This window comes from Cynocephalus volans, chromosome 1 (assembly GCF_027409185.1).
Source record: "Cynocephalus volans isolate mCynVol1 chromosome 1, mCynVol1.pri, whole genome shotgun sequence".
Classification (NCBI taxonomy): Eukaryota; Metazoa; Chordata; class Mammalia; order Dermoptera; family Cynocephalidae; genus Cynocephalus; species Cynocephalus volans.
In genome coordinates this window covers 121,389,866-121,414,986 of record NC_084460.1, presented here as the reverse complement: position 1 = coordinate 121,414,986, position 25,121 = coordinate 121,389,866, and the positions used below count along the sequence as shown (strand labels likewise).

The 25,121-nt window shown below is 40.7% G+C and overlaps 1 protein-coding gene across 6 annotated transcripts in view; it reads left to right on the top strand.

Annotated features, from left to right (window-relative positions):
* KALRN (kalirin RhoGEF kinase) overlaps positions 1-25,121 on the top strand; it is a 621,231-nt gene that overhangs the window by 237,551 nt on the left and 358,559 nt on the right. For all 6 annotated transcript variants that reach the window (XM_063076707.1, XM_063076704.1, XM_063076720.1 and 3 more), the window contains exon 6: positions 9,582-9,704. In XM_063076707.1, coding sequence (XP_062932777.1) covers positions 9,582-9,704 — 123 coding nt within the window. The remainder of the gene's footprint in view (positions 1-9,581; positions 9,705-25,121) is intronic.

Here is a 25,121-nt window from a genome sequence, read left to right as displayed (position 1 = left end):
GAGACACTTCAGGAAGTACGACTGGGCAAGACTTTATGAATACAACCCCAAAAGCACAGGCAACAAAAGGAAAAATAAACAAATGGGATTATATCAAACTAAAAAGCTTCTGCACAGCAAAAGAAACAATTCACAGTAAAAAGACAACTTATAGAGTAGGAAAAAATATTTGCAAGTTATACTTCTGACAAAGGATTAATATCCAGAATATACAAGGAATTCAAACAACCTAACAGTGAAAAAACAAGTAACGTGATTAAAAAATGGACAAAGAAACTGAATAGGCATTTCTCAAAGGAAGATATACAAATGGCCAACAGACACATGAAAGATGCTCAGCGTCACTCAGCATCAGAGAAATGCAAATCAAAACCACATTGAGATATCATCTCACCCCAGTTAGATGGGCTATTATCAAAAAGACAGAGAATAACAAATGCTGGCAAGGACACAGAGAAAGGGGTACCCTCCTACTCTGTCGGTGGGACTGTAAATTGGTGCAGCCATTATGTTTGAGGAACCTCTATACGGTATACAGTATAGAGGTTCCCCAAACAACTACAGATAGAACTGCCATACGATCTGGGAATTTCACTGCTGGGTAGATATCCAAAGGAATGAAAATCATCATGGCAAAGGGATACCTACACCCCCGTGTTTATTGCAGATCTATTTACAATAGCCAAGAGTTGGAACTAACCTAAATATTCATTGTTGGATGACTGGATAAGGAAAATGTGTCATATTTACACAATAGAATACTACTCTGCCATACAAAAGAATGAAATACTGCCAATCACAGCAACATGGATGAACTTAGAGAAAATTATGTTAAGTGAAATAAGCCAGGTACAGAAAGAGAAATACCACATTCTTCACTTATAAGTGGGAGCTTAAAAAGCAAAAACAAAAACACATAGGAAAAGAAAGATACAACAATCATAATAATACACTTAACTTTCAAAAGAAGAGAACAGAACTGAAGTTACCAGATGTGGGAAAGCAGGGGTGGGGGGAAGCAGGAATTGGTAAAGGGCCATGAAAATTGATTACGTTGTACAATGTTGAATATACTAATTATCCTGATTTGAACATCAGATATTGCACACAGGTATTGATACTCAATGCTGTACTCCACAGATATGTGCAATCAACTATATTCTGATAAAAAAAATTAAAAAGAAGAAAAGCTCCAAAAAACCCCCAAAACCCAAACAAAAACAAAGGGAATGAGAACTGACAGAATAAAGAACTCAGAAACTAGGAGGTGGCTGGTTTTCATTTTGGGTGCAGACTTAGGAAAGTAGTAACGGCAGACCATATTACAAGGGCTTATAGAGGAAGTGAATGGAGAGAAAGCAAAAGTAGCAGGGTCAGAACACGTTTCTGAAAGTTTGGTGATAAAGGGAAGGAGTGGCCAAATGAAGCTCTGAGCTCATTTAAAAGTGTAGCATCAGGGTTAAGAACATCAACATTGGATGGAACTAGACCTCCTGGATCTGAATCTTAGCTCTGCCACTTATTAGCTGTGTGGCTTTAGGCAAGTTATTAAATTCTGTGTGCCTTAGTTTCATAATCTGTAAAATGGAAATGATAATATTGGGGATTAATACTGGGGAGATAATTGTGAGGTTATTCAGAGGACAAAGTAGGTTAATATGTGTAAAAAGTACTTAAAATAGTGTCTGGCACATAGAGAGCATTTAATAAATGTTAGTTGCTATGATTGTTGTTGCAATTATCATTATTGCTACTATGGAGAGAAATTGAAAATGAGAAAGGAGGATGGAGAAAGGGAAGACAAGGAGAGGCATAGTACTGTCATAGGTATAGTTTGACAGTACAGTTTGGCTCTAAAATATGGGTACAACACCCACCAGGGAATCTTCTTAGGCTCTACTTAACATTCAGTCTTAGGAGACTACCATGGGTCACTTTTGGCACTGAACTACTGAGAAAGATGTAAAATGGGAACTACAGCTTGCCAGCAGAGCAGTCCTTGCAGCAGTCCAGCTCACATGCAAGTAGACAAGATCCACGTTGGGCAGCTGCGGGAGCTGCCATGGCTTAAAAACTCCATGCCCCATGGGAGCCAATATTTCTTGTAACATCTCCATTGGCACAGCTTCTAGGGTCCCTGAAATGGACATGCCAGTTACAAGAGCCACCACACTCAGGGAAGTCTAAGGTATAGTGTCCCCATCAGGTATTTACAGTTCATTTATAGTTCCTCCCAATCCAGTTAAAATTGGCCAAGCAGGGGGTGTTTATACCATAAGAAACTTGATTCAGTAACATGTTGGCTCATACAGTCTTTATCCTTTTTCTGGGAAACAGAACTTGGATGTTAACTGAAGGTCAGATTACCATGCAATAGGAGAAAGAATTTGATTAACCCTTTGCTTACCGTGGGACTTTTGGCTGTTTCACAGAGAAATCAGGACTATTCTAGATTATGAGCAACATGTAAGGATGCTAGACCTGGGATTTGAGATTTAAGGAATTTGGGTATGAAAGATGTAAGAAATGTGCTAGGAATCTATAACATGTTTACAGGTCAGAGACACAGCCTGGTTGGTGAAATTTTTTGGCATCCTGGCAGATTACTAAGGATACAGTGATAGTGTCTCCCAGGTAACCAGGCTGAGCTATTCTCCCTACAGCAGACAGGATTTATGGCAAAGACAAAAATGCAAAAAAAATGCAAAAAAAAATCCTCTTTTATACAATATATGAAAGTATGCCAGCTGACATGCCAAAAACATAAAGTAAAACAGGCAGAGTCCAGGCCACCTTCTCTCCTTTAATAGATATTTATTACACCTACTGCCTATCAGGCCCATGACTCAGCTGCTTCCCCTGTCTGTAGATACCAGTGTAATGATGATTTCTTCAGAACCTTGAATCCCCCGTGGCCTGCTGGATTTGTAGGATGCAGAACAGGGGAGGTGTCAAACTCCTTATGGTGAGGAATTCTTGGGATCTGGAAGTTAGGTCCACATTTTGGGGTCCTTTATTTTTTCTCTCTCCTTTCATATTGCTTTGGAAAAGCAGGAAAGCTCAGTCCTAGGAGAGGGGATAATTGAAAACCAGGGTCGAAGGGTCTTAAGGGTCCTGGGCCAGAACACACTCATAAGGTCTGTGTGTTGCCCTGTTTGCCCAAGAACATGTGCTCTGGGGTCAGTCAGAGTTCCTGTGAAGGCAGAATTGTAAAGGAGGGGAAATTTACCTTTGGTTCCCATCTACTTCTACTTTTAGGGCCTCTCTCCTTCTGTCTAGGGCCCCTCTGACACCTCATTTTAAGATCTTATCCCTAGGTTGTGCTCACAAAGTGCCTTGCTTTCTTATTGAGCTGTTTCTATATCCAGGATAAACTAATTTCAGGAGGGATTTAAGGAAAAATTGCATTTTAATAGGTATCTCTTCTGAGTGAAAAACTGTCGAGAGACAAAGGGACTGAATCTCTAATAGTGAAAGAGTTGGGCTGTGGCAGAGAGAGTGGAGAAGAGGGAGTTTGGAAGCAAGGCAAGCGGAAGTGAGGTTCCTGGTCAGGCCAACCAAGGACTGCAGGAAGACACCTGTGCCCTCAGGCAGAGCCCTGAGGGCGTTAAAGGTCTCTGAGTGGTGTGTGGGCAAGTGCACCCAGGGGCCCCTGAGTGTGTGAAAGTGGAGGCGGTGGGGGAGGATAGATGAGTGTAGTGCCCCGTGGTTGCCCTGGGGATACATCTCTGGGTGGGCAGGCTGTGGAGTGTGTTTATATATAAGCTGCAGGTGTGATTCCCATTAGCCTATGGTGAATTTTTTTTCTTTTCAACGTATTTGTCTGGATACCATGGTAATTTTGAAGTTAAGTGAATCTCTGCTATTTTAAATTCACACCTTTCTTCTGTTTTGTGCTGTAAATGAAAACATTTAGGAAATACATGCAATAGAATATGCTCATTATATGGGTTTAAAAATCTATCAGGTACGTAGCACTTAATAAAGCATACTAATATCCATCATTTTATTTGAATCTCCCTGTTACCCTAAGCTTTAAATAGTGTAAATTGTTCCTCCCTGTTTTACAGATAAGAAACTGAGGTTCAGACCAATGTTAAAACTTATGAAAGTTTATACAGCAGAGTCTGTACTGATTTGAATTCTCTGTTGTTTTCACTCTAACATAAAATTTTATTTTGGAATTGACTAGACACCTAGTTTCCCAGATATAACAAGGTTCACCTGCAAGGAGGTTGTTCTCTCTGAGGCAAAAGCTTTTATGGATGGGTCATTGTAGTATACAAACAGGTTATAGGGGACATAGTTGAATGTGCATAGTTTGGCAAAGAAAATCCACTGGTTGTCTTCTGTGCTCTTAATCAGCTCATCAAGGCTGAATATGAACTCTCTAATACCAGTGGAATCTATAATTAGAGACAGTATAAAATACTAACAATAGATGGTAAGGTGGTTTGAAAGTTAAAACTCTAAATCAGATGGTATTGCTAAATTTGGCAAATGAAGGAAAATAAACACAAGAACCTTACCTAATCTCCTTGCTCTATGAAATAGTTTATGCTTCATTAAGAACAGAACAATCATAACCTTTTAGCTATCCCCATCTTTAAAAGAAGAAGGAGAAAAAAGTTTCTGTTTATTTTCCTAATTTGCATTTAAATAGATTCCTTTAACATTTACTATTTATTAAAAACCAGATTTGTTTATTTTCACTAAATTTTAGCTAACATAAATTACTTAGCTTAATTAAAACTAAAACACAAAAAGAAAAAACACCCCAAGTAGCTTATATGTAACATCTATCTTCTTAATGAGACAAAATTATGTTGGTTTCAGACAAAGAGATAAGATTTCATTATTTAGACATGAAATTTCCTCTTGGAGGAATTTTTTTGTTATATTACATTTTGTTGAACCTACCATTTGTAGCTTTTCAAAAAAGAAAGACATCAAAAAGTTTGAAACCACTGGAAGATATTTTCTTTCTTTCTTTCTTTTTTTTTTTTTTCTTTACATCATTGGAATCAGTCTAGTTCAAGTTTATTCCAGAGAGCCAAATTCACCTAGATCAAATCATAAAATATCCTAGCTGGAAGAGAGCTCAGAAGGGGTCCTTTTGTCTGGAGATTAGCAACCCTAGAGCCTAGGGCCAACTCATTCATTCATTCAAAGTATTTATTGAGAAAAGTAGAGCTGTTTGAATCAGCTGTCCACAGGCACCTGAACTTTCTCTTGATAGGGCAGGCAGTGGAGGAGGAGGAGGATGGGTATTGGTGAGTTAATGGCTTCATGTGGGAGACATCACCTTATCCCACTGGAGCACCACAGTGCCCTGGCATCTGCTGTTTGGAGGGTACCTGCACTGTGGAGCTCAGGCAGAGGAGTCTTATAGCCACATGAGCAGGAGGTAGGGCAGTGTCCCAAGAGTGTGGTTCAACAGGCACTCAGTGAATGTGGCATTGGGTAGAATGAATGGATCCTATGCCTTGGACTTCACTTCTTTGAACCTGTTTCCCCATCTGTGAAGTGGGCCTGATGATAGCAGCTCATGGGAGTGTTTTGAGCATGCAATCAGATGATGTGTGCAAATGGTCATTTTGAACTGGAAAGCACCCCAGACAAATGTCAGGGCTGAGACTAAGAAGCTTCCTTTCTCTGGCTATAAAACAATGCCAATTTTCTCACTGACATTCTTCTATTCAAAAAGTTGGAAATGTAAGTTATAGCAATGAATATACCTTCTGATCCAGGAGACTCAATAAAACTATTTTTCATTTTGAATGGAAAAAAATGTATCCCATAAGTTTCCAATTGAGTCTATTGTAAATCAGGTGCTTACCTCCATTCCCTTGCAAATGGGGAGAAGGCCAGAAATGAAGTGACTTGCCCATAGTCTAATGGCGAGTTAGTGACAGACCTAGGCCCGGAGCCAGCCCAGTCCTTATTCCACTTGACAGCACACACACGAGTACATGCACACACATACATGTGTGCACACACATACATGTGTGCACACACATACATGTGTGCACACACATACATGTGTGCACACACACATTCTGTCTCTGCAACCAGTTCCACTGAATGCAACAGAAATGACTGTGACCCTTGCAGACAGCCAGGATTGCAAGGGTGAGGGTTATATACAAGTAGGCAGCAAGTTTAGGCCCAGAGAATACTTGTGATTGTCCTTTAGGAAACAGGCATCTGAGAGAAACCCTGGTTCCTGATATCACATGGGACTATTTAGTCCACAGAGCAGGTCTTTTCTTGTCTGCCTGAGTGAGATGTGTGTCACTTCTTTGGTGCACTACCTCCAGCACAAGCTAAACTTTCCCAAAATGTGGGCTCCAAATGTGGAAACAGGTGGCATGGCATGGGAACAGACCTCACTGTGTAAGAAGCCAATTCAACCAGGTGCCCAATTCCTGCAACAGTCTCAACTCTCACTTGTCTTTTAACTCGCATTTGTGTTGCTTTCCACCCTAATTGGCCTGTGTTCATCTCTCCTTGCTCTGCAGTCCAGCAGGGACCTGGCACCAAGCAATCTAATCATTCTGGTGCTGGCACTTAACTCAGCTGCTTATTTGCATATCTAAAGAGTCGCTGAAATAAAATACAGGGAAGGTCAGTTCTCGGCCACTGAGATATCCAAGAAAGTATATAGAGTGAGTCTTTTCATCAAAAGTTCCAAGGACTTCAGGCATTTCAGATTTTCATTAACTTTATTGATTCTTCTGTCAATGAGGAAAAGAGATGAGAAATCATTTAAAAATGGGGTTGAGAGGCAGAATTTTAAAGAGCAAAAATTACAGAATGAGAATCTTCTAAACTCCTGGGCACCTGTCTTTTTTTCCTCCTTGTCCTTAATAATAATTGAAGAAAAAAATAATAAATAAAGCACTGACCAAGTGCCTGGGAACTGGCAACATGGGGCCAGTGGACACAGGATGCTGCTCGCAGCACAGACATTGACCTGGCCTCTGCAGGAGCCACAGCCTGAAGCAAATCCTCTGACTGCACTTGAAAGTGTTGAATGGTACTTTCTTCCTTTCCTTTAGTCAGTGTAGGTAGACAGAAGTGACCGAAGTAATTCAAAAGGGAGAATAATCCCTAAATCATGCATGTTTGCCTTCAGAAAGTGATGTTTTTATATTCAGCTGTGAGTTGTTTCAGCCCTGCTATCTCTCTCCTGACCTCCAGATACATAAGTCTAGCTGCCCACAGGACACCTCCGCTTGAAACTCTCATGACCCTCTCTAACTTAGCACATCTAAAATGGAACCCACCATTCCACCACCTTCAGCCATGCTTCTTACCCTCCTCTTTAGGCAGCACCTGTGGGGGTGGCACCTTTTATTACAAGGATCGGGGATGCCACACCAGAAATCTGGTTGTTCTCCTTGGGTCATCCTTGCCCTCTTCTCCTTCCGCTCTTCACCTCTTCCCAAGTCTTCCCACTCCTCAGACTCTACTCCCACTCCCCTAATCCAGGTTTCCAGTTCTCACCCCACCAGGATTACTGAAACAGTCTCCTAAGCATTCTCTCTGCTCCCTCTCTCCTTCTCCAGTCTACATCCCATGCTGCTATCAGAGCTCACTCCACTGCTTACTTAAAACCCTCCATCGACACCTTGCTGCTGACAGCACATGGTCCAAGTTCCCTAAGGCTGTGTACAGGGCTCTTCGTGGTTGGCCTGTCCCATCTACCTTCCCAGCCACATCTCTTCCTTGATGTCAGGCTCCAGAAGCACAGCTGAGGTGCTCTCAGGTCCCCTGGCACACTGGACTTCCCCCCAGTTCTGCCCCTCTGCTCCTCCACTTTTACCTGGAGTGTGTATCCCATTGGCCTTTGCCCAGCTATTCCTACCTGAGTCAAGGCTCAACTCAGGTGTCACCTCCTCTGGGAAGCCTTCTCTGCTCTTCACCCTCCCCACTCTATCAATGGCAGGTGAGATACCCTGCTGTGTGCTCCCCAGTAGCCCATACTGGCCTCTACTGATAGGTATATTTTTTCGAGTTGTAATTTTGATTGAGTTGTGTGCGGTACTAAGGTTGTATCTGCGTTCCTGTCAGCTTTCCATACTGGCCTTCAAGCCACTTCATCTCAAGAACCACATTTTAGTCTTTTTTGCCTCTGTGTTGCCTTGGACAGTGCCTGGCATATAGCAAATGTCCCATAGATGTTGACTAAATATAACTGAAAAAGTAAATTCACTCCTCTATTTCAAGGGAAATAATGGAACAAGGCTGTGGTTCTGCCTCCAGGAAAGCTGGCACAATTTTTGCAGCTTCTCTGCCTGTTCTTGTGCTCAGCTCCTCTCTGCAGGTGGGCTGCAGTCTTTAGTCCATCCCAAACTATGGAGCATCAGTCCCAAGGAGAGCAATCCTCTTCTCCAAATGTACCATTGCACACCTTTCCTGGCTATATCACTTGACTGCTCTGAGTGGAAAATTACAGAAAATCCAACTTCAATGGGATTGAATGATAAAGAGGATTTCTCAGCTTAGGTCCTAAGGTAGTCCAGAGAAAAGTGGAGATCAGGCAAGGCTCAGTCAGGTCTCTGCCTGTTTCCTGCAGTTGTCTTGGCTTCACCCTTTCTCTACCCATTGGCATTACCCTCAGGCTGCCAGAGGTATGGCATAATTTGAAGTCAGGGCCACACATTACAGTATCAGAGGAAGAGAAGCTGTATCTAAAGAACTAGGGTTCTGTTCTCTCCAGAAGTTTCTAGCAAACTTTCCCTCACACTTTATTGTACTGAATTGGATCACATTCTTTTACTGAGACAATCCTACTGGTTGGGAAATGGCATGCACTGATTGGCTTGGGTCCGGTGTCCTGAAGAGCAAGGAACCCCTTAGAGCTGGGGTTCTGGTGTGCAGGCTGCTGGGAGGAGGGGTGGATACCTAAATGAAAACCAGGGTATGGAGAAGAGGAGGAAAACGGCTCAATGCCCACCGTGCTAGCACCAAGCAGGACATACTCTCCCCTTAAAGTCTTCCTCTTCTGGTTCCTGGTGGGTTATAGCAGAAACCCTGGAATTGGAGGTTGTGGAATTACAAGAAAAGTTGTTTCAGTTCAGAATCAATTCAACAGTGTGTGTGTTTGGGCAGTGTGTAAGTGGGACAAGGGTGGGCAAGGATGCCCTAGTGCTTTCTATGAGGGTTTCTCTCTCTTACTAGTGCAGTTGGGAATAGATTAGGTCTCCTGGCTTGTCCCCTCAGGGTCCCTAAAGCAAACATGGGGCTTCTTTGAGGCTTTATAAAAGTTTTTTACAGAGGGGTAGTAGCTGGAGAGAGTTAACAGCTTCCTCTGCCTACTCCCTGATTATCTCAGTCTTTCTCTTTTCCCGTTAGGCTCTGTGGAACAACACCGCGGCTGCTGGTGGGTCCTTATTGTAAAAGCGAGGGCTGTCCTGGGAAACCAGGCTGTGGCCCACCCTGACTCTGAGAATGGTGACGATTCTCACCGGGCACCAGCAGGAGGGCTCCTCCCCGCCCTTCCAGTAGCTCTGAATGTTTTGCCCTGTTGGACCAATGACCCTTCTGATTACTCTGTCCCTTCTTGTCCCCTCCAGATGTTCGACTGGATAAGCCACAACAAGGAGTTATTCCTCCAGAGCCACACGGAGATTGGAGTCAGCTACCAGCACGCCCTAGACCTTCAGACGCAGCACAATCACTTTGCCATGAACTCCATGGTGAGCGCAGGGGCTGTTCTTAGCACCACCTCTGGGACAGGAGGGTAGGGGAGAGAGAACCGGGGGGGAGGAAGAGGGGCAGACCTGAGTAAGAGTAAGGAACTCTGAACATGTGGAACCTTTAGCATTCCATTTGCCACAATGGGGGCCTGTGCAGGGCACAAGGCCAGCCAGCTGTTTCTGCAGCAGATTATGTATGGCCCCATTTCTGCCTCTGGATGCTGCTTTACACCATCAAAGGAATGCACTTGGGGTACTTAGGAGGCATTAGCTCAGCACAAGACTAGAAGAAGGGCGAGTCACCAGTTCCACTCTGCTGACTTAACTGACGTTTTTCAGACCCTGGCATGTGTGAGTCACTGAGCTGAGATGGTGAGGGGCCTCAAGCTACGGCACATTGGAAATGGTTGAGTGAATTGGGGCTGTTTACACTAGGGAAGAGGAACCCTAAGGGACACATGATTGCTGCCTTCAAATATTTGAAGGGCTGTGTTGGAGAGAAGAGAATAGAATTGCTCTATATTGGTCTAGGGGGCAGAAATGTCCAGAGAATGGCAGAAATGTCCAGGGAAGCAGGATGTGGTTTGGGGGGTGGGGCTGGGGTGGGATGCAGCCAGAGTGAGTGAGCTCCCAATGATGGGGAGTTCAAGCAGATGCTGAGTTCAGAGAGGGCTATTTTGAGCTGAATGGCTATAAGGAATTTACTTTGCCTCTTTGCACTTCAGTTTCTTCATCTGTAAAATAGAAATAATAATTACTACCTTATGAAGTTGTTGTGAAGATTCAGTGAGTTAATTGTAAAACAATTGGAACTGTGCCTGGCACATAGTAAGTCATCAGTAAGTGCTGGTATTATGATAATGATGAGGATGTAGGAGTCTGGTTCAGAAGGTACCTGTGATCCCTCATAAACCTAACACTTTGGGATGCTATTTTTTCCACATGGTTACCCCAAAGCTTTATTTTGAAATCCTCCTTAATCCCATTCTGTCCCAAATGCCTTCTGCCTAAGTATGCCTTTGCATCTCTCTCTGCCCCCCTCTGCCAGCTCTTCCTTCTTGCACTGTTTGTCTAGAAGAATAGCTCCACCACTCCCCATATATCTGAAAATCAGACACTCCTTACCATTGCAGCTGGTGATGCTGGGTGTTGGATAAGTGTTAAAAACATAAACATGGAGGATCACAGAAGCTAAGAAGGAAGAGAATTTAATTTTCTATCAGGTTCTTAAAAATATGCTATGCACTGGAGTTAACACACTGAAAAAGAAATAATTATGGCCTCCAGTTGTGTAGTGTCTAGTTGGAGAGAGAAAAACATAGACAATCATGGTGTAGCTTGATATGTGCAATGATAGAGATATGCTGAGTTAACTAAGAATCTTAAAGTTCGGTGGTTTAAAACAACAGAGATATATTTCTTGCTCCTATAACACCCTCAACACTCGTTGGTAGCAGCTGTGCTCATCACAGTCACTCGGACTGGGCTGTTGAAGCAGCTCCCATCTCAGGTGCTAACAGTTGCCTTGCCAGACAAAGTATGTAGCTAGTACACATGCTGCTCTGAAACCTTTCTCCTAGAAGTAGCACATCAGCTCACATCTCATTGGCCAGTGCTGTCACACCACCACATCTCACTTCAAGTCATTGGGGATGTGCAGTCCTACCACATAGAGGGAAGGAGAGCGTGGGATGGTTGTGAACAGCCCTAATGACTAGCACAGAGAGCCATTGAAGGGTGTTGGGTAGAGATGAACATCATGAGATTTGCAAAGACAGATCACTCTGGCTGCAAGATAGAAGGCTGTGAGACCAGGCAGGGAAATCATCAACACTGATTGTGTTACCAATTTTGGCCACAACAGTCTTGTGTCTGCATCTAAATGTAAAGAGTCATTCCCTTCCAACCAGTCTCCTGTAAGTATTTCTCATCTCTGGCTCACTTTACTCACAGAGGAGCAAAGCAATTGATCACAGGTGATTAAGAAAGTGAACTCAAATCTAGTCAAGTTTGATTCTCTATTTTTCCTTGTAGATTTCCCCCAGTGAATTTTACAAATTCTGTTCCAGAGTCTTTATATCACTCAACCTCCTGGCCCTAAGGCAGACAAATTCATTTTAATAAGCAACAAAGACAAATATAATTAGGGAGGTAAACCTGCCACCAAGCCCCTTGAAACAACGAACCACAGAGCAAATAGAGCCTTTGGCTTTGAATTATCTGCACTCCTGCTCTTCTCTTGTCGTGTGGATAACTGAGAATTAATGGCCCATCGAAAACAAAACCTTTCCTGTGACAGATTTACTATTGAAATCTTCATTTTAAGACAAAAACAAGGGAGGACATTTACTGAAGGGAAGTATCTTCTGGAATTGGGAGAGAGGGAAGAAGAGATTTAATATACAACAGCCAATTAGTGTGTTCCAGCCCATCTTGTAGCCTCCCTCTGCTGTGAATGCGCACAGCACTCAGAGGGCTCTTTAGCCTGATTAGGCTGGATCTCTTCTCTGGCTGCAGTGTGAGAGAAGGGAAATCCCAGTGCTGTTTGATCAAATTGCCTGGGCACCTGTGCTTTATAAACACAGCTCAGTGCCTTTGTTAACCGGGAGGTTTACAGGTTTGTTATTAAAAGGAATTTCCTTCAGAGAGGATGTCAGCATCCCAAACAGGTGAAAGGATGGAATTACAGACTCCTTTTCTCTGGCCTGAGTGATGGATGTTGCTGCCAAGAAACAGATGAATGCAGATGGCGACTGCTTGAGCCCGGTGACTATAGGAATGATCATTTACTCAGGGGAAGTAGGAATATGAATTGTTCTGTAAATTGACTGAGGCATTTCTATTTCTGTTCTTGACAATTATACACACACATATATACATACACCTACACATCTGTACATGTAAATGTACATGTAACATACTTTGTTTTAAGCTACAGGTGAGTTCTTTGGTATTGAATCTTATTTTATGGCGGAAATAGGCCAGTGATTCCTTATTTTGGGGGGCGATCACAGATTCCTTTGAAATTTCATGAAAGTTGTGGGTCTTGTCCTCAGAGAAATGTCTACATGAACAAAATTTACACAGTTTCAGGAGATTCAAGGCAATCTTAAAGCCTCCCAACAACCTGTCCAATTTAAGATTCTCAGAACCTCATTATTTCTTTATTCATTCACTCAAATGTTAATTAAAGATCAGATGTTGTGCTGGATGTTGGACATATAGTGTAAACAAAACAGAGATGATCATGTCACATGGAGGGTCCAGTGGAGAGACAGATTTTAAATATATAATATCTCAAATAAATATTTAGTTACAAATCAGTAAGTCTTATGTTGGAAGAGTAAGGATTGTTATGACAGAGTGTAACAAAGGGGCCTAATTTAGATGGGGCAAATGGGAGTCATGTACATTTTTCAATCAACAGTCAGCATTGACCTAATGTTCATTATACATTCACTGATAGTAATTAATGGTCTGTGAATTAACTCTACAGTGTACCAAAGAATTTATAATTTAAAGAAGTCTTAGGTATATTATCTTATAAATGAAAATGATCAATTAATAACTTGCCTTTTAAAAAAATTTTATTTTCATGTGTATACTGTTTATATACTAGTTAAAGACCCAAGTTCAGCTAAGGTGATCATTACTGAGAGTATTAGTTTGCTAAGACTGCCATAACAGTACCAAAGACTGGTTGACTTGAACAATAGGAGTTTATTTGCTCACAGTTCTGGAGGCTTCAAGTCCAAGATCAGAGTGTCGGCTGGTTTGGTTTCTCTTGAGGCCTCTCTCCTTGGCTTACAGAAGGCTGCCTTCTTACTGTGCCCTACCATGGCCTTTTCTCTGTGAGCACACACCCCTGGTGTCTCTATTTATGTCCGAATCTCCTCTTTTTATAATGAAATCAGTCAGATTGGATTAGGGCCCACCCTTATGGCCTCATTTTAACTTGATTACCTCCTTAAAGACCCTATCTCCAAATACAGTCGCATTCTGAGGTATTGGGGGTTAAAGCTTCAACATAGGAATTTTGGGGGGATGCAATTCAGTTCATAACACAGACAGATAATTGCATATCATTACATAATGGAAGAAAAATCAGAAATTTCCTGTTTTATCTATGAATCGATACCAATAAAGGCCGTCAATTATTAACATACCAAAAGTGGGGAGTGATACCCTACTAAATATGATAGATGGGCAACTCTGAAAGAAAAAAGTTAAAATTGGTTGATCTTTAGACTTTTGTTGTAACGTGTTTTTGTGGGGTTTTTTTGCAGTTCCCACTGAGGAATTCTGTTCTTCTGATCTTTAGTGATAATAATAATAACTATTATAGTAACAACAACAACCCACCTGCTAAACCCAGTAGGAAAATATTCTCTGGCTTCTTACAGTGCCTCAGAAATCCAGGTTTCCTGAGCTCTCTGGGACTCTTGTCTTTCTTAACTCTGCCTTCTGTCCTGGAAGCCTTTCTCATAAATTCTCCTTCCTCTGAGTGTAGCCTTCTCCTGTGATAGGAGTGTAGGCAGATAGAAGTGATATGCACAGAACAGTTATGTAGCCATCCCTGTTCTTGTTCTTTGTGAGAAGACACTCATGAGAGTACATATAAACATGACTCAACCTTATTTACAATTTTAATTAGCTCATTCTTTGGGGAAAAAATAAATTGCTAATGGCTTCTGTCTAGAGTTTTAAAATATGAAATGATATTCATTTTCTATTATCACAACTGTGAGGATTCACATTTGTGGTAACAATGTGCAGCTGGTGGTAGGAGTCCTTTCTGCTGTGGCGTATTTGATAGCTGCTTTAATCCTATTAATTCACTCACCAGAGGCACATATTGCCACTCGATGGTGTGCAAATCAGACCAGTTGCAGCAAAACTTGTGGTGTTCTCTCTTTGTTTTCAGAGAAGGTTACAAATGGCAGCACCAAGGAAAAATCAGATCTGGTGCAAAAGAAATAAAGATTCTGAGGCAGGTGGTCTCCCAATCCCAATCTGAGAAAATTTGCCCTAGGTGCCTCTGTCAACTTTGATTCTTGGAAGTCCCAAACCATGATTCTATAGCATTTCCCCACCTCCAAACAGGCATCACTTCTTATAATGACAGGATTTCTAGATTTTGGTGTAAACACATACACACACACACACACACACACACATACTATTGTAATATTAAGTTACAGTGTTTGACCCTGCCATGGCTGCAAAGCCCCTTAGTAGACATAGAACCTATTAAAAGAGAGAAGAGATTGATCTTATCTGGTATGCATTAGTCTCTTTGTACAATTTTTTTTCAATAAATTGTGTAGGGAGCTTGCTAAAAATGCAGATTTTTTTTTTGTACTTCCACCCCAGTCCTGGAGAGTTATGATCTCTGGCATTGGGACCCCAGGGATCTGCATTTTTAGCAAGTTCCCCAGGTGATTTATATGTACACTGAAGTCACAGAACTGTTGTTCTGTGGAGATCTATATGTGCAAAATAGTCTGTTCTGAAATAAAACATCACAAGTTCTGCAAGACAGCCCACTTCTTACATGACAGCATGAAGAGCTCTGCGGATGTACTGTCCACTGAAACTAGTGAAAATTATTTTAAAACAACCATTTAAAGTCTCTGGAAATAGTCCTAAGTGCATACAGCAAATGAAGAAACATTTATTGAAAAAAATCTACTGAAACTCAGTAAGACCAGTGAGTCTGTGGTGTTTGAACCAAGACCTACTCTCTCCCTATATTCTCTTAGCTCAATAAGATGGAAACTCCACTCCAGAGTGCTGCAACCAAGAACAGAGAGTCCCCTTTCCCACGAGCTCTCAATTGAAGGACTACTTTCTCAGGTGGGGCATTTCTTATCTTGTTCCAAGCTACCTGTTGCAGAGGCTAAGTTCGGGGTGATTGTGGCCTAGAGGTGGGAACTCCCTTCTTCTGCCCAGCTGTCACTCATAGAACAGTGGCTCTACCATGGGTGCAGTGCTGCTGAGAATACTAGAACCCCAACTGCCCTTAGGCAGAGATGCCATCATGTTGGGTGAGGCAAGCCAAGAACAGCTAAAGCTACTCACCCCACTCCACTGAGCATCCACTCTTAAAGTGGGAATGTCACTTAGGAAAGCACATCATTCTCCCTAACCCCAGCTCTAGACCCACAGCTCAGATATTTTGTTTGGGATTAGAAACAAACTGTTAAACAGAGAGCTCCAAATCTTTCCCCAAAGGAACTGACTTCATTTGCAACAGAGAGTGGAGAAGTTCAAACCAACCACACTCTCAAAAATGCTCTTAGGGAGGGTCTGGTGAAAGGCAATTGGGAGAAGATCAGTAGATTCATTTGGAGATACGGGCTAAACTTTAGGCTGTTTTCCAGAGGGAATGGATAAAGAGATCTCTTGAGGCCAGAATAGACCTCAAGCACAGACCTCAGGAACTGTCCTTTTGAAGGGGCCCAAATTTGATTGGAAAGGTCTGTGGAGCAATTTATGCCCCAAGATATTGTTGAAAACAATAGAGCAATCAGCTGGCAATTTGTGGAATTTAACCTCTGAGTGTGGCCAGGGAAAGGGAAAGTCAAAGAGAACACTGCCAAACCATTGTCATCCCATGTGCCTTTGGGCATGCTCAAGGCTGCATCCCCTCATGAAGCAATATCAGAGGCTTCAGGGTGGGTGGCTGTGAGAGGTAGTCATAGACTTCACTAAAATAGCCAGTCACTAAACAAATATACATGTAAATAACATTAACAAGGCACACAAATGGGAGACCATACCCAGAGTTGCTGCAATATATTGTCTAAAATGTCTAGTTTCCAACAAAAAAGTTACAAGAAGACATGCAAAAAGAAATAAAAAGCACACACCAGAAAAAAACAGAAAACAACCAGTTAGGAGAAACTGCTTTATGAAAGCAACCAGATGTCAGATTTAACAAAGACTGCCAATTTCTCAATATAAATATGTTCAAAAAAATAAATGAAACCATAATTGAAGAAATAAAGGAAGGTATGATAATAATGTTCCATCAAACAGAGAATATCAGTAAAGAGATAGAAATTATTTTTTTAAAAAAAGAATTTCTGGAGCTTTAAAATACAATAATGGAAATGAAAAATTTTCTAGGTGGGCTCAACAGATTCAAACTAGCTGAAGAAAGAATTAGCAACTTTGAATATAAAATAATAGAAATTATTCAATATGAAGAATAGAAAAAATGAGGAAAAATGAACAGAACTTCAGAAAAATGTGGTACAACATTAACTGCACTAACTTATGCATGATGGTAGTATGAGAAGAAGAGGAGAGAGAGAAAGGAGCAGAAAAAAATTAGAAGAAATAATCACTGAAACCATCTCAAATTTATTGAAAAATATAAATCTACATGACCAGAAAACTCAAGGAATTCTAAGTAGGATAAATCCAATGAGATCCACAAACAGACACATCATAGTAAAGATACTGAAAGACAAAGACAAGGAGAAAATCTTGAAAACAGCAGGAGAAAAATGACTTGTCACTTACAAGGGAAGCTCAATAAAGTTAACAGCTGATTTCTCATCAGAAACAATGGAGGCCAGAAGGAAGTGGGATAACATCTACAAAGTGCTCAAAGGGAAAAACTGTGAGCCAAGAATCCTAAATCCCACAAAGCTATCTTTCAAAAATCAAGTTGAAATAAAGCTATTCCCAAATAAGTGAAAACAGAAAAAAATTGTTGACAGCAGATGCACCTTATGAGAAATAATAGAGGATGGCCTTAGGCTAAAAGCAGTTGACCCCAGACAGTAATTTGAATTCACACTAAAAGACAAAGAGCACTAGTAAAGGTGATTGCATAAATATAAAAGACAATAAATACATATTTCTTCTCTGTTCTTCTCTTAACTGATTACAGAAGCAATTGTATAAAATAATTTGTATATAATGTATTATTGGGCCTATAATATATGGAAATGTGTTTGCCAGTAACAGCACAAAGGAGGTGGGTGGGAGCAAGTATATACCGGGCTAAGAGAATTACTCTAGATGGTCACTTGAATCCACAGGAACAAATGAAGAGATCCAGAAATGATAAATAAGAAGGTGATATAACAAAAGCTATAAACATATAGCTCTTCTTTCTTGTCTCAGCTTCTTTAAAATATACAAAATTATAAAAAGTGATAATTATAAAAATCTAATGTTGGATTTGTAGTATTTATAGATGTAATATGTTTAAAAACAATATCATAGAAAGTGGAGAAAGGGAATAAAACTTTCTAGGAATAGCATTTTTATGTCTCACTGGGATTAAGTTAGTATAAATCAGAAGTTGATTTTGATAAGAGGTATATGGCAAACCCCAGAGCAATAGCTAAGTAAATAACTTTTAAAAATATTGAAAAAAAATCAATCAGTAAAGATATTAAAGTGCTACATTAGAAGATATTCATTTAATGCAAAAAAAAAAAAGCAATACAGGAGGAATTGAAGTATATACAAAAAGATGTGACATATAGAAAAAAGTAAAAATGGTCGACATAAATTCAACTATATCAATAACAATATTAAATGTGAAAGGATTAAACCGTCCAATCAAAGGTAGAGATTGTCAGAGTGGATTAAAGAAAACAAGATCCATTTGTATGTTGTCTACAGGAGGCACACTTAAGATTCAAAAATACCAGTAGATTGAAAGTAAAAGATTGGAAAAGATGTTTCATGCAATAAGCAACCACAGTAAATCCAGAGTGGCTACACTAATAACAGATTTTTAAATGGTGTTTTTTAAAAAGTCACTATAGATAACGAGGGACTTTTTTTATTTTTTATTTTTTGGCAGCTGGCCAGTACATGTATCTGAACCCTCAACCTTGGTGTTACAACACTGTGCTTTAACCACCTAGCTAGCCAGCCAGCCCCCCTTTTTTAATGATAAAAGGCTTACTCTATCAGGAAGATATAATAGAATATATGTCCCTAACAACAATTATCAAAATAAATGAAGCAAAAACGAACTGAAATGAAGGGAAAAATAGGTATTACAGTTGGAGACTTCAGTACTTCACTTTTAATAATGGATAAAACAACTTAGCAGAAGATCAATGAGGAAATAGAAGTCTTGAACAAAGAAATAGAAGATGATAATCCAAATTGACCTAACAGACATATATTGAACACTCTCCCCAGCAATATCAGACTATACGTTCTCCTCAAGGGCACGAAACATTGTCCAGAATAGACAATATGCTAGGCCATAAAAGAAACTTCAATAAATAAAAAGGATAGAAATAATATAAAGTATGTTCTCTGACCACAATGGAATGAAATTAGAAATCAATAACAGTTTGAATTTTGGAAATTCACAAATATGTAGAAATTAAATAACATGCCTAAATTCCGATGGATCAAAGAAGAAATAAAAAGGAAAATTGGAAAATACTTTGAGATGAATGAAAATGACGGGATGCAGCTAAAGCAGTGCTTAGAGAGAAATTTATAGCTGTAAATGCCTGTATTAAAAAAGAAAAAAGCCACTCTGATGAAGATGGCAGAATAGATGGTACCCAGCATCACCCTCTCCCATAATCAACCAAGTTACAACTGTTAAAAAGCAACAACTGCCAAGCCGGAGCCTCTAGAGCTTAGGGGAAGAGGAACAGAGACCGATGGAGTCCATGAAGGCAGCAAAAGCCACAATGAGAGAAAGAACTGCTCCAACCATTTTGAACCCTGACCACTTCAAGGCTGGCCCTGGTGAGCAAACAGAGCAAGAGCTGGCAAAAGCTGCTGCTGTGCCCTTTTTATGAAGTTGCTTGGAGGCTGCAGGGGAGAAGAGAGCATTGGTAGCCCCCGGGCCAGCAAGACCACTGACAGGGTTCCCATGGACCTACATAGGAGTGAGGGGCCACAACAACTGAAAAAAGGAGCCACTCACAGGGTAGTGAGTCATCACAAGGGACCGACACATGGCCCATCACATTGGAAGTGTTTGGAGTTCGTGGGGTAGGGGTGATTGACCCACTGGGGGAACGTGTGGCACAGCATGGACAGCTGATCTGCCCTCCAATCAGCAGAGGCCCACTCAGTGGAGACTGGTCAGGAATATAGAATTGCATGGGGTGTAGCTTGCTAAAACGACTCAGGCCTAGATCAGAGTTTCCATACAACCCAGGTGTACCAGACCTCACAAGACCTGGAAGTGCTCACAAGGTCAACAATTAAAACCTGAGCTGCACAAAAAGCCTTCCCCATAGCATCAGCAGCAAAGCAACAATTTAGCTCAACCACAGAGCTCAAGTACTTGTCCCCACAAGAAGTTTCCCCATTTTAGAAGTAAGTAAAGGACAACAAATTAGTTCCAGTGCAGAGTATAAGTGGTGAGAATAGCCAATAATCCAATACAGAACAGAAAGAAAAAATAATAAACCCATACATCAGAGACAAAGTTCTGATATTAACCAGTACAGGTCTAACACCACCAAAGAACACCTGTAAAACCTAGAAGGACCAGAAGCCCCCACGGGCTCCCAAGCCAGGACAGGGCCGGTGGCCAAGGGCCTCAGCCATGCCCCCCCCAACGTCTGTATCCAGACCAGTGGCGATCACTAAGATGCTGCCAGAAGTGTCCTGGGCTCCTGAACCGGGGCATTGGAGGGCCGAGGGCCTCAGCCATGCCCCCCGATGTCTGCATCCAGCCCAGTGATGACCATTGATCTGCCACTGGAAGCGTCCCAGGCACCCAGGATGGGGGGGGGTGGGCCTCAGGTCTCAGCCACACCCGCCCAAAGTCCACATCCAGCCCAACCACTACTGAGATGCTGCTGGAAGCCCCCTGGGCTCCCCTGCCAGAATGAGGGGGTGCTACGGGCCTTGACTATGCCCCCTCACTTCTCCTTCCTCCTCCCACCCTATCCCCCTCCCCCCCAACTGCTCCACAACATCTTAGAATGTAAAAATATAATAATAATAATTAATTAAAACAAAAGAGAAAAGTGGGCTGGCCAGTTAGTTCAGTTGGTTAGAGCATGGTGCTAATAACACCAAAGTCCAGGGTTCTATCCCTACCTATACTGTCCAGCTGCCAGAAAAAAAAAAAGAAAGAAAAATGTTTTCAAATTAATCACCTAAACTTCCACTTTAAGGCACTGTAAAAAAGATCAAACTAAACTGAAAGCAAACAGAAGGAAGCAAATAATAAAGATCAGAGGAGAAATTAATGAACTAGAGAATAGAAAAATATTAGAGAAATTCAATGAAACCAAAAGCTGGTTTTTTGAAAAGATCAACAAAATTGACAAATGTTTAGCTAGAATGATCAAGAAAAAAAAAATTAGACTCAGAAATGAAAGAGGAAACATTATTACCAACCTTAAAGAAATAAAAAAGAATTATAAAGTAATACTACAAACAATTGCAAGCCAATGAATTAGATAGATGAAATGTACAAATTCCTAGAAAAATACAAAGTACAAAACAGATTCAAGAAGAAATAGATAATTGGAACAGACATATAACAAAGAGATTGAATTAGTAATCAGAGAAATGCTTACAACGAAAAACCCAGGCCCAGATAGGTTTACCACTGAATTCTACCAAACATTTAAAGAATTAATACTAATTTTTATAAGCTTTTGCAAAAATAAAAAAGGACGTAATATTTCCAGCTCATCCTATGAGGCCGGAATTATCCTGATACCAAGACCAGACAAAACCATCACACAAGAAAAGAAAACTACAGACCAAAATCTCTTATGAATGTGGATGGAAAAATTCCCACCAAAATGCCATCAAACCAAATCCGGCAACATATAGAAAGAATTATACACCCTGACCAAGTGGGAATCATTCCAGGAATGTGAGTTTGGTTTAACATCAGTAGAATAAAACACAAAAAGCACATGATTGTCTCAGTAGACCCAGAAAAAGCATTTGACAAAATCCAACATTCTTTCATAATAAAAACACCCAACAAACTAGGAATAGAAGAGAACTTCCTCAACCTGATAAACGGTATCTACAAAAAACTTCACAGCTAATGTTATACTTAATGGTGAAAGACTGGATACTTCCCCCTGAATATCAGGAACAAGACAAGGACACTCTTGCCACTTCTATTCAATGTTGGAAGGTTTTGCCAGGGCAATTTTCAGTAAAAAATGAGTAAATAAAAGGCACCCAGATGGAAAGAAAGGAGTAAAGTTATCTCTACTTTCATAATATGATCTTGTGTATGGAAAATCATAAGACATTCAGTAAAAAACTATTAAAACTAGCAAATGAGTTCAGCAAGTTTGCAGGATACCAAATCAATATACAAAAATCAATTGTATTTCCATAACTTACGATGAGCAATCTGAAAAATTAAGAAAACAATTCCATTTATAATAGTATAAAAATGATAAAATACTTGGGAATAAATTTAACGAAAGAAGTATAAAAGTTATGCTTTGAAAACTACAAAGCATTGTTGAAAGAAGTAAAAAAAATACAAGCAAATGGAAAAACATCTTATGTTTATGGAGTAGAAGACTTAATATTGTTAAAATGACCATACTCCCAAAATTGACCTACAAATTTAGTATATATTTCTGTTAGAATCCCAGCCAGCTTATTTGTAGAGCTGACAAGCTGATTCTAAAATTCATATGGAGTTGCAAGGGACCCAGACTAGCCAAAGTAATCTCAAGAAAGAACAAAGTTGTATGAGTAATCTCATACTACCCAATTTCAAAACTTGCCACAAAGCAATAGTAACTAACAGTGTGGTATTGGCATGAGGAAACACATAAATCAATAGAATAGAATCAATAGAGTCCATAAATCCATGTGTCTTTGGTCAACTGACTTTTGACAAAGTACCAAAAATCACCTTTTTAGCAAATGGTGCAGGGACAATTGGATAGTCAAATGCGAAAGAATGAAGTTGGGCCCTTACCTTACACTGAATTAAAAATAGATAAATTGGACTTCAAAACTAAAAACTTTTATGTATCAAAAGATACAATCAAGAAAGTGAAAAGACATACCACAGAATGGGAGAAGATATTTGCAAATCATTTATCTGATAATAGACTTGTATCTGCAATTTATAAAGAACTCTTACAACTCAGTAATAAAAAGGCAGATAACCCAGTTAAAAATGGGCCAAAGGATCTAAATAGACATTTCTTCAAAGAAGATACACAAATGGTCAATAAGCACTTGAAAAGATGCTGGACATCATTAGTCATCAGGGAAATGTAAATTAAAGTCACAATGAGACACCACTTTACACCCAATTGGATGGACATTATCAAAAACTGTGATAATAACAAACGTTGACAAGGATGTGGAGAAGTGAAACCCTCATACATGGCCGGCAGAAGTAGGCAATGGGGTGGCCACTCTGAAAAACAGTCTGGAGCTCCTCGAACAGTTAAACATAAAGTTGCCATTTGACATTACTGATTCAGCTCCTAGGTATATACCCAAGAGAAATGAAAACATATGTCCACACAAAATGTTCATACATTGTACATAAATGTTTATGGCAACATTATTCATAATAGACAAAAGGTGGAAACAACCCAAATGACCATTAACTGATAGATATATAAACAAAATATGGTCTATAAATATAATGGAATATTATTGGTTAGGCCATAAAAAGAAATAAAGTGCTGATGCAGGCTACAATATGGATGAAAGAAGCCAGTTACAAAAGACCACATATTATATGATTCCATTTCTATGAAAAGTCCAGAACAGGCAAACCTATACAGACAGAAAGTAGATTAGTTGTTACTTAGGATTGTGATGGATCGGGGAGAGGGAGGTGATAGCTCAAAGGTACAGGGTTTCTTTCTGAGATGATGAAAATGTTCTAAAATTGTGGTGTTGATTGTACATGTCTGTATACTAAATATAATATACTGAAAACCGTGGAATTGTACACTTTAAAAGGTGAACTGTATAGTAAGTGAAAAGTTGTTTTTTTAAAAAAGTAGAAAGATAACAACTGGAGAGTGAGTGTTTTGTAAGTGGGTCCCCACTAGCCTTAAGATATAATCTTTTCAAGTGTTAAAGAGAATGGCCATGACAGAGTGTGGACACAACCCTGGTGGTGGTAGTGAAGCTGAGGAAGGAATCTGTGTGCACCACTCAGCATTCGCTCATCTGTGTATTCAGCAAACTTTTGCTGTTTGTATTCTGTGTGCTCTTTACTAGACACTGAGAGCAACAAGAGCCACAAGACACAAAGCTGTCTTCAAGAAGGTTGCAGTTCAGCCATCCTTAAGTTCATATACCTAATGTACTCACTAGAATTTTGCTCCCTAGAATGAATGTAAGCTCCCGAAGGCAGAGCTTTGTCCTTTTCATTTACAGCTGTATCCACAGGACCTGTAACAATGCCTGGCACCTAGTAGGTACCTAACAAATATTTAATAAATAAAGATATTAAGCATGTCACAGCATGTGTCACCAACCTTGAACAGAGTTTGGCAGCAAGGATGCAGAACTGGTAAGGCAGGGCCTTTACTTTTGAGGGAGCCCGTAGGGTGTTACCAGAGCAGAAGCAGAACTACCACTGGTGAGAGGGTGAATGAGAACGCTGGTTTCCACCAGGGATGGGCCTGGGAGACAGGAAAATTACAAGGTCCCACACTACATTCTTTTTTTTCTTTTTAAAGATGACTGGTAAGGGGATCTTAACCCTTGACTTGGTGTTGTCAGCTCCAGGCTCTCCCAAGTGAGCCAACCGGCCATCCCTATATAGGGATCCGAACCCGTGGCCTCAGTGTTATCAGCACCACACTCTCCCAAGTGAGCCACGGGCCGGCCCCCACCACAGTACATTCTTACCAGGATGCACACTAGTGTCTAGGACCTGCTGGACTGGATGATCTCTCACGTTCCACCTAATCCCAAGTGTCTTTGTTTCTGAGAGTCTTAATCCTAAAGATGGAAGTAAAACTACTAAAAAGTGCCCCTCCCTGACAAGAATAAATGTAATCCAGGGGTTGCTTTAATGCTGGGGTTCCTGAGGCAGGCCTTTTAGGGAAACCTGTGATGGCAAAGTGCTGCATATATCCCCAGCCAGACCTATTGTTACCAATCAAGTTGAATGGGACACAGTGCTCGTATCTCCACAAACCGCCTTGTGGGTAGAATTTCCCTTTTCTTCCAATTCAGTAGGAGGATTAGATTTTATTTTCTGATTTGCTCAGCATCCATTATGACCTTTGCTCTTGGCACCATTGTCAACATTAAACTAGACCCAAGAAGGAGAGAGGAGTGTGTTTTGACCTTAGCTTTGGTGAAGCTGATGCATGTGTCTAAGGCAGCAGGCCCCCACTCTGGCTGTCTGCTAGAGTCACCTGGGAGCTTTCTAAAAATACCGCATCTCAGCCCCACCACCCTCGATTCTGATTTAACTGTACTGTGATG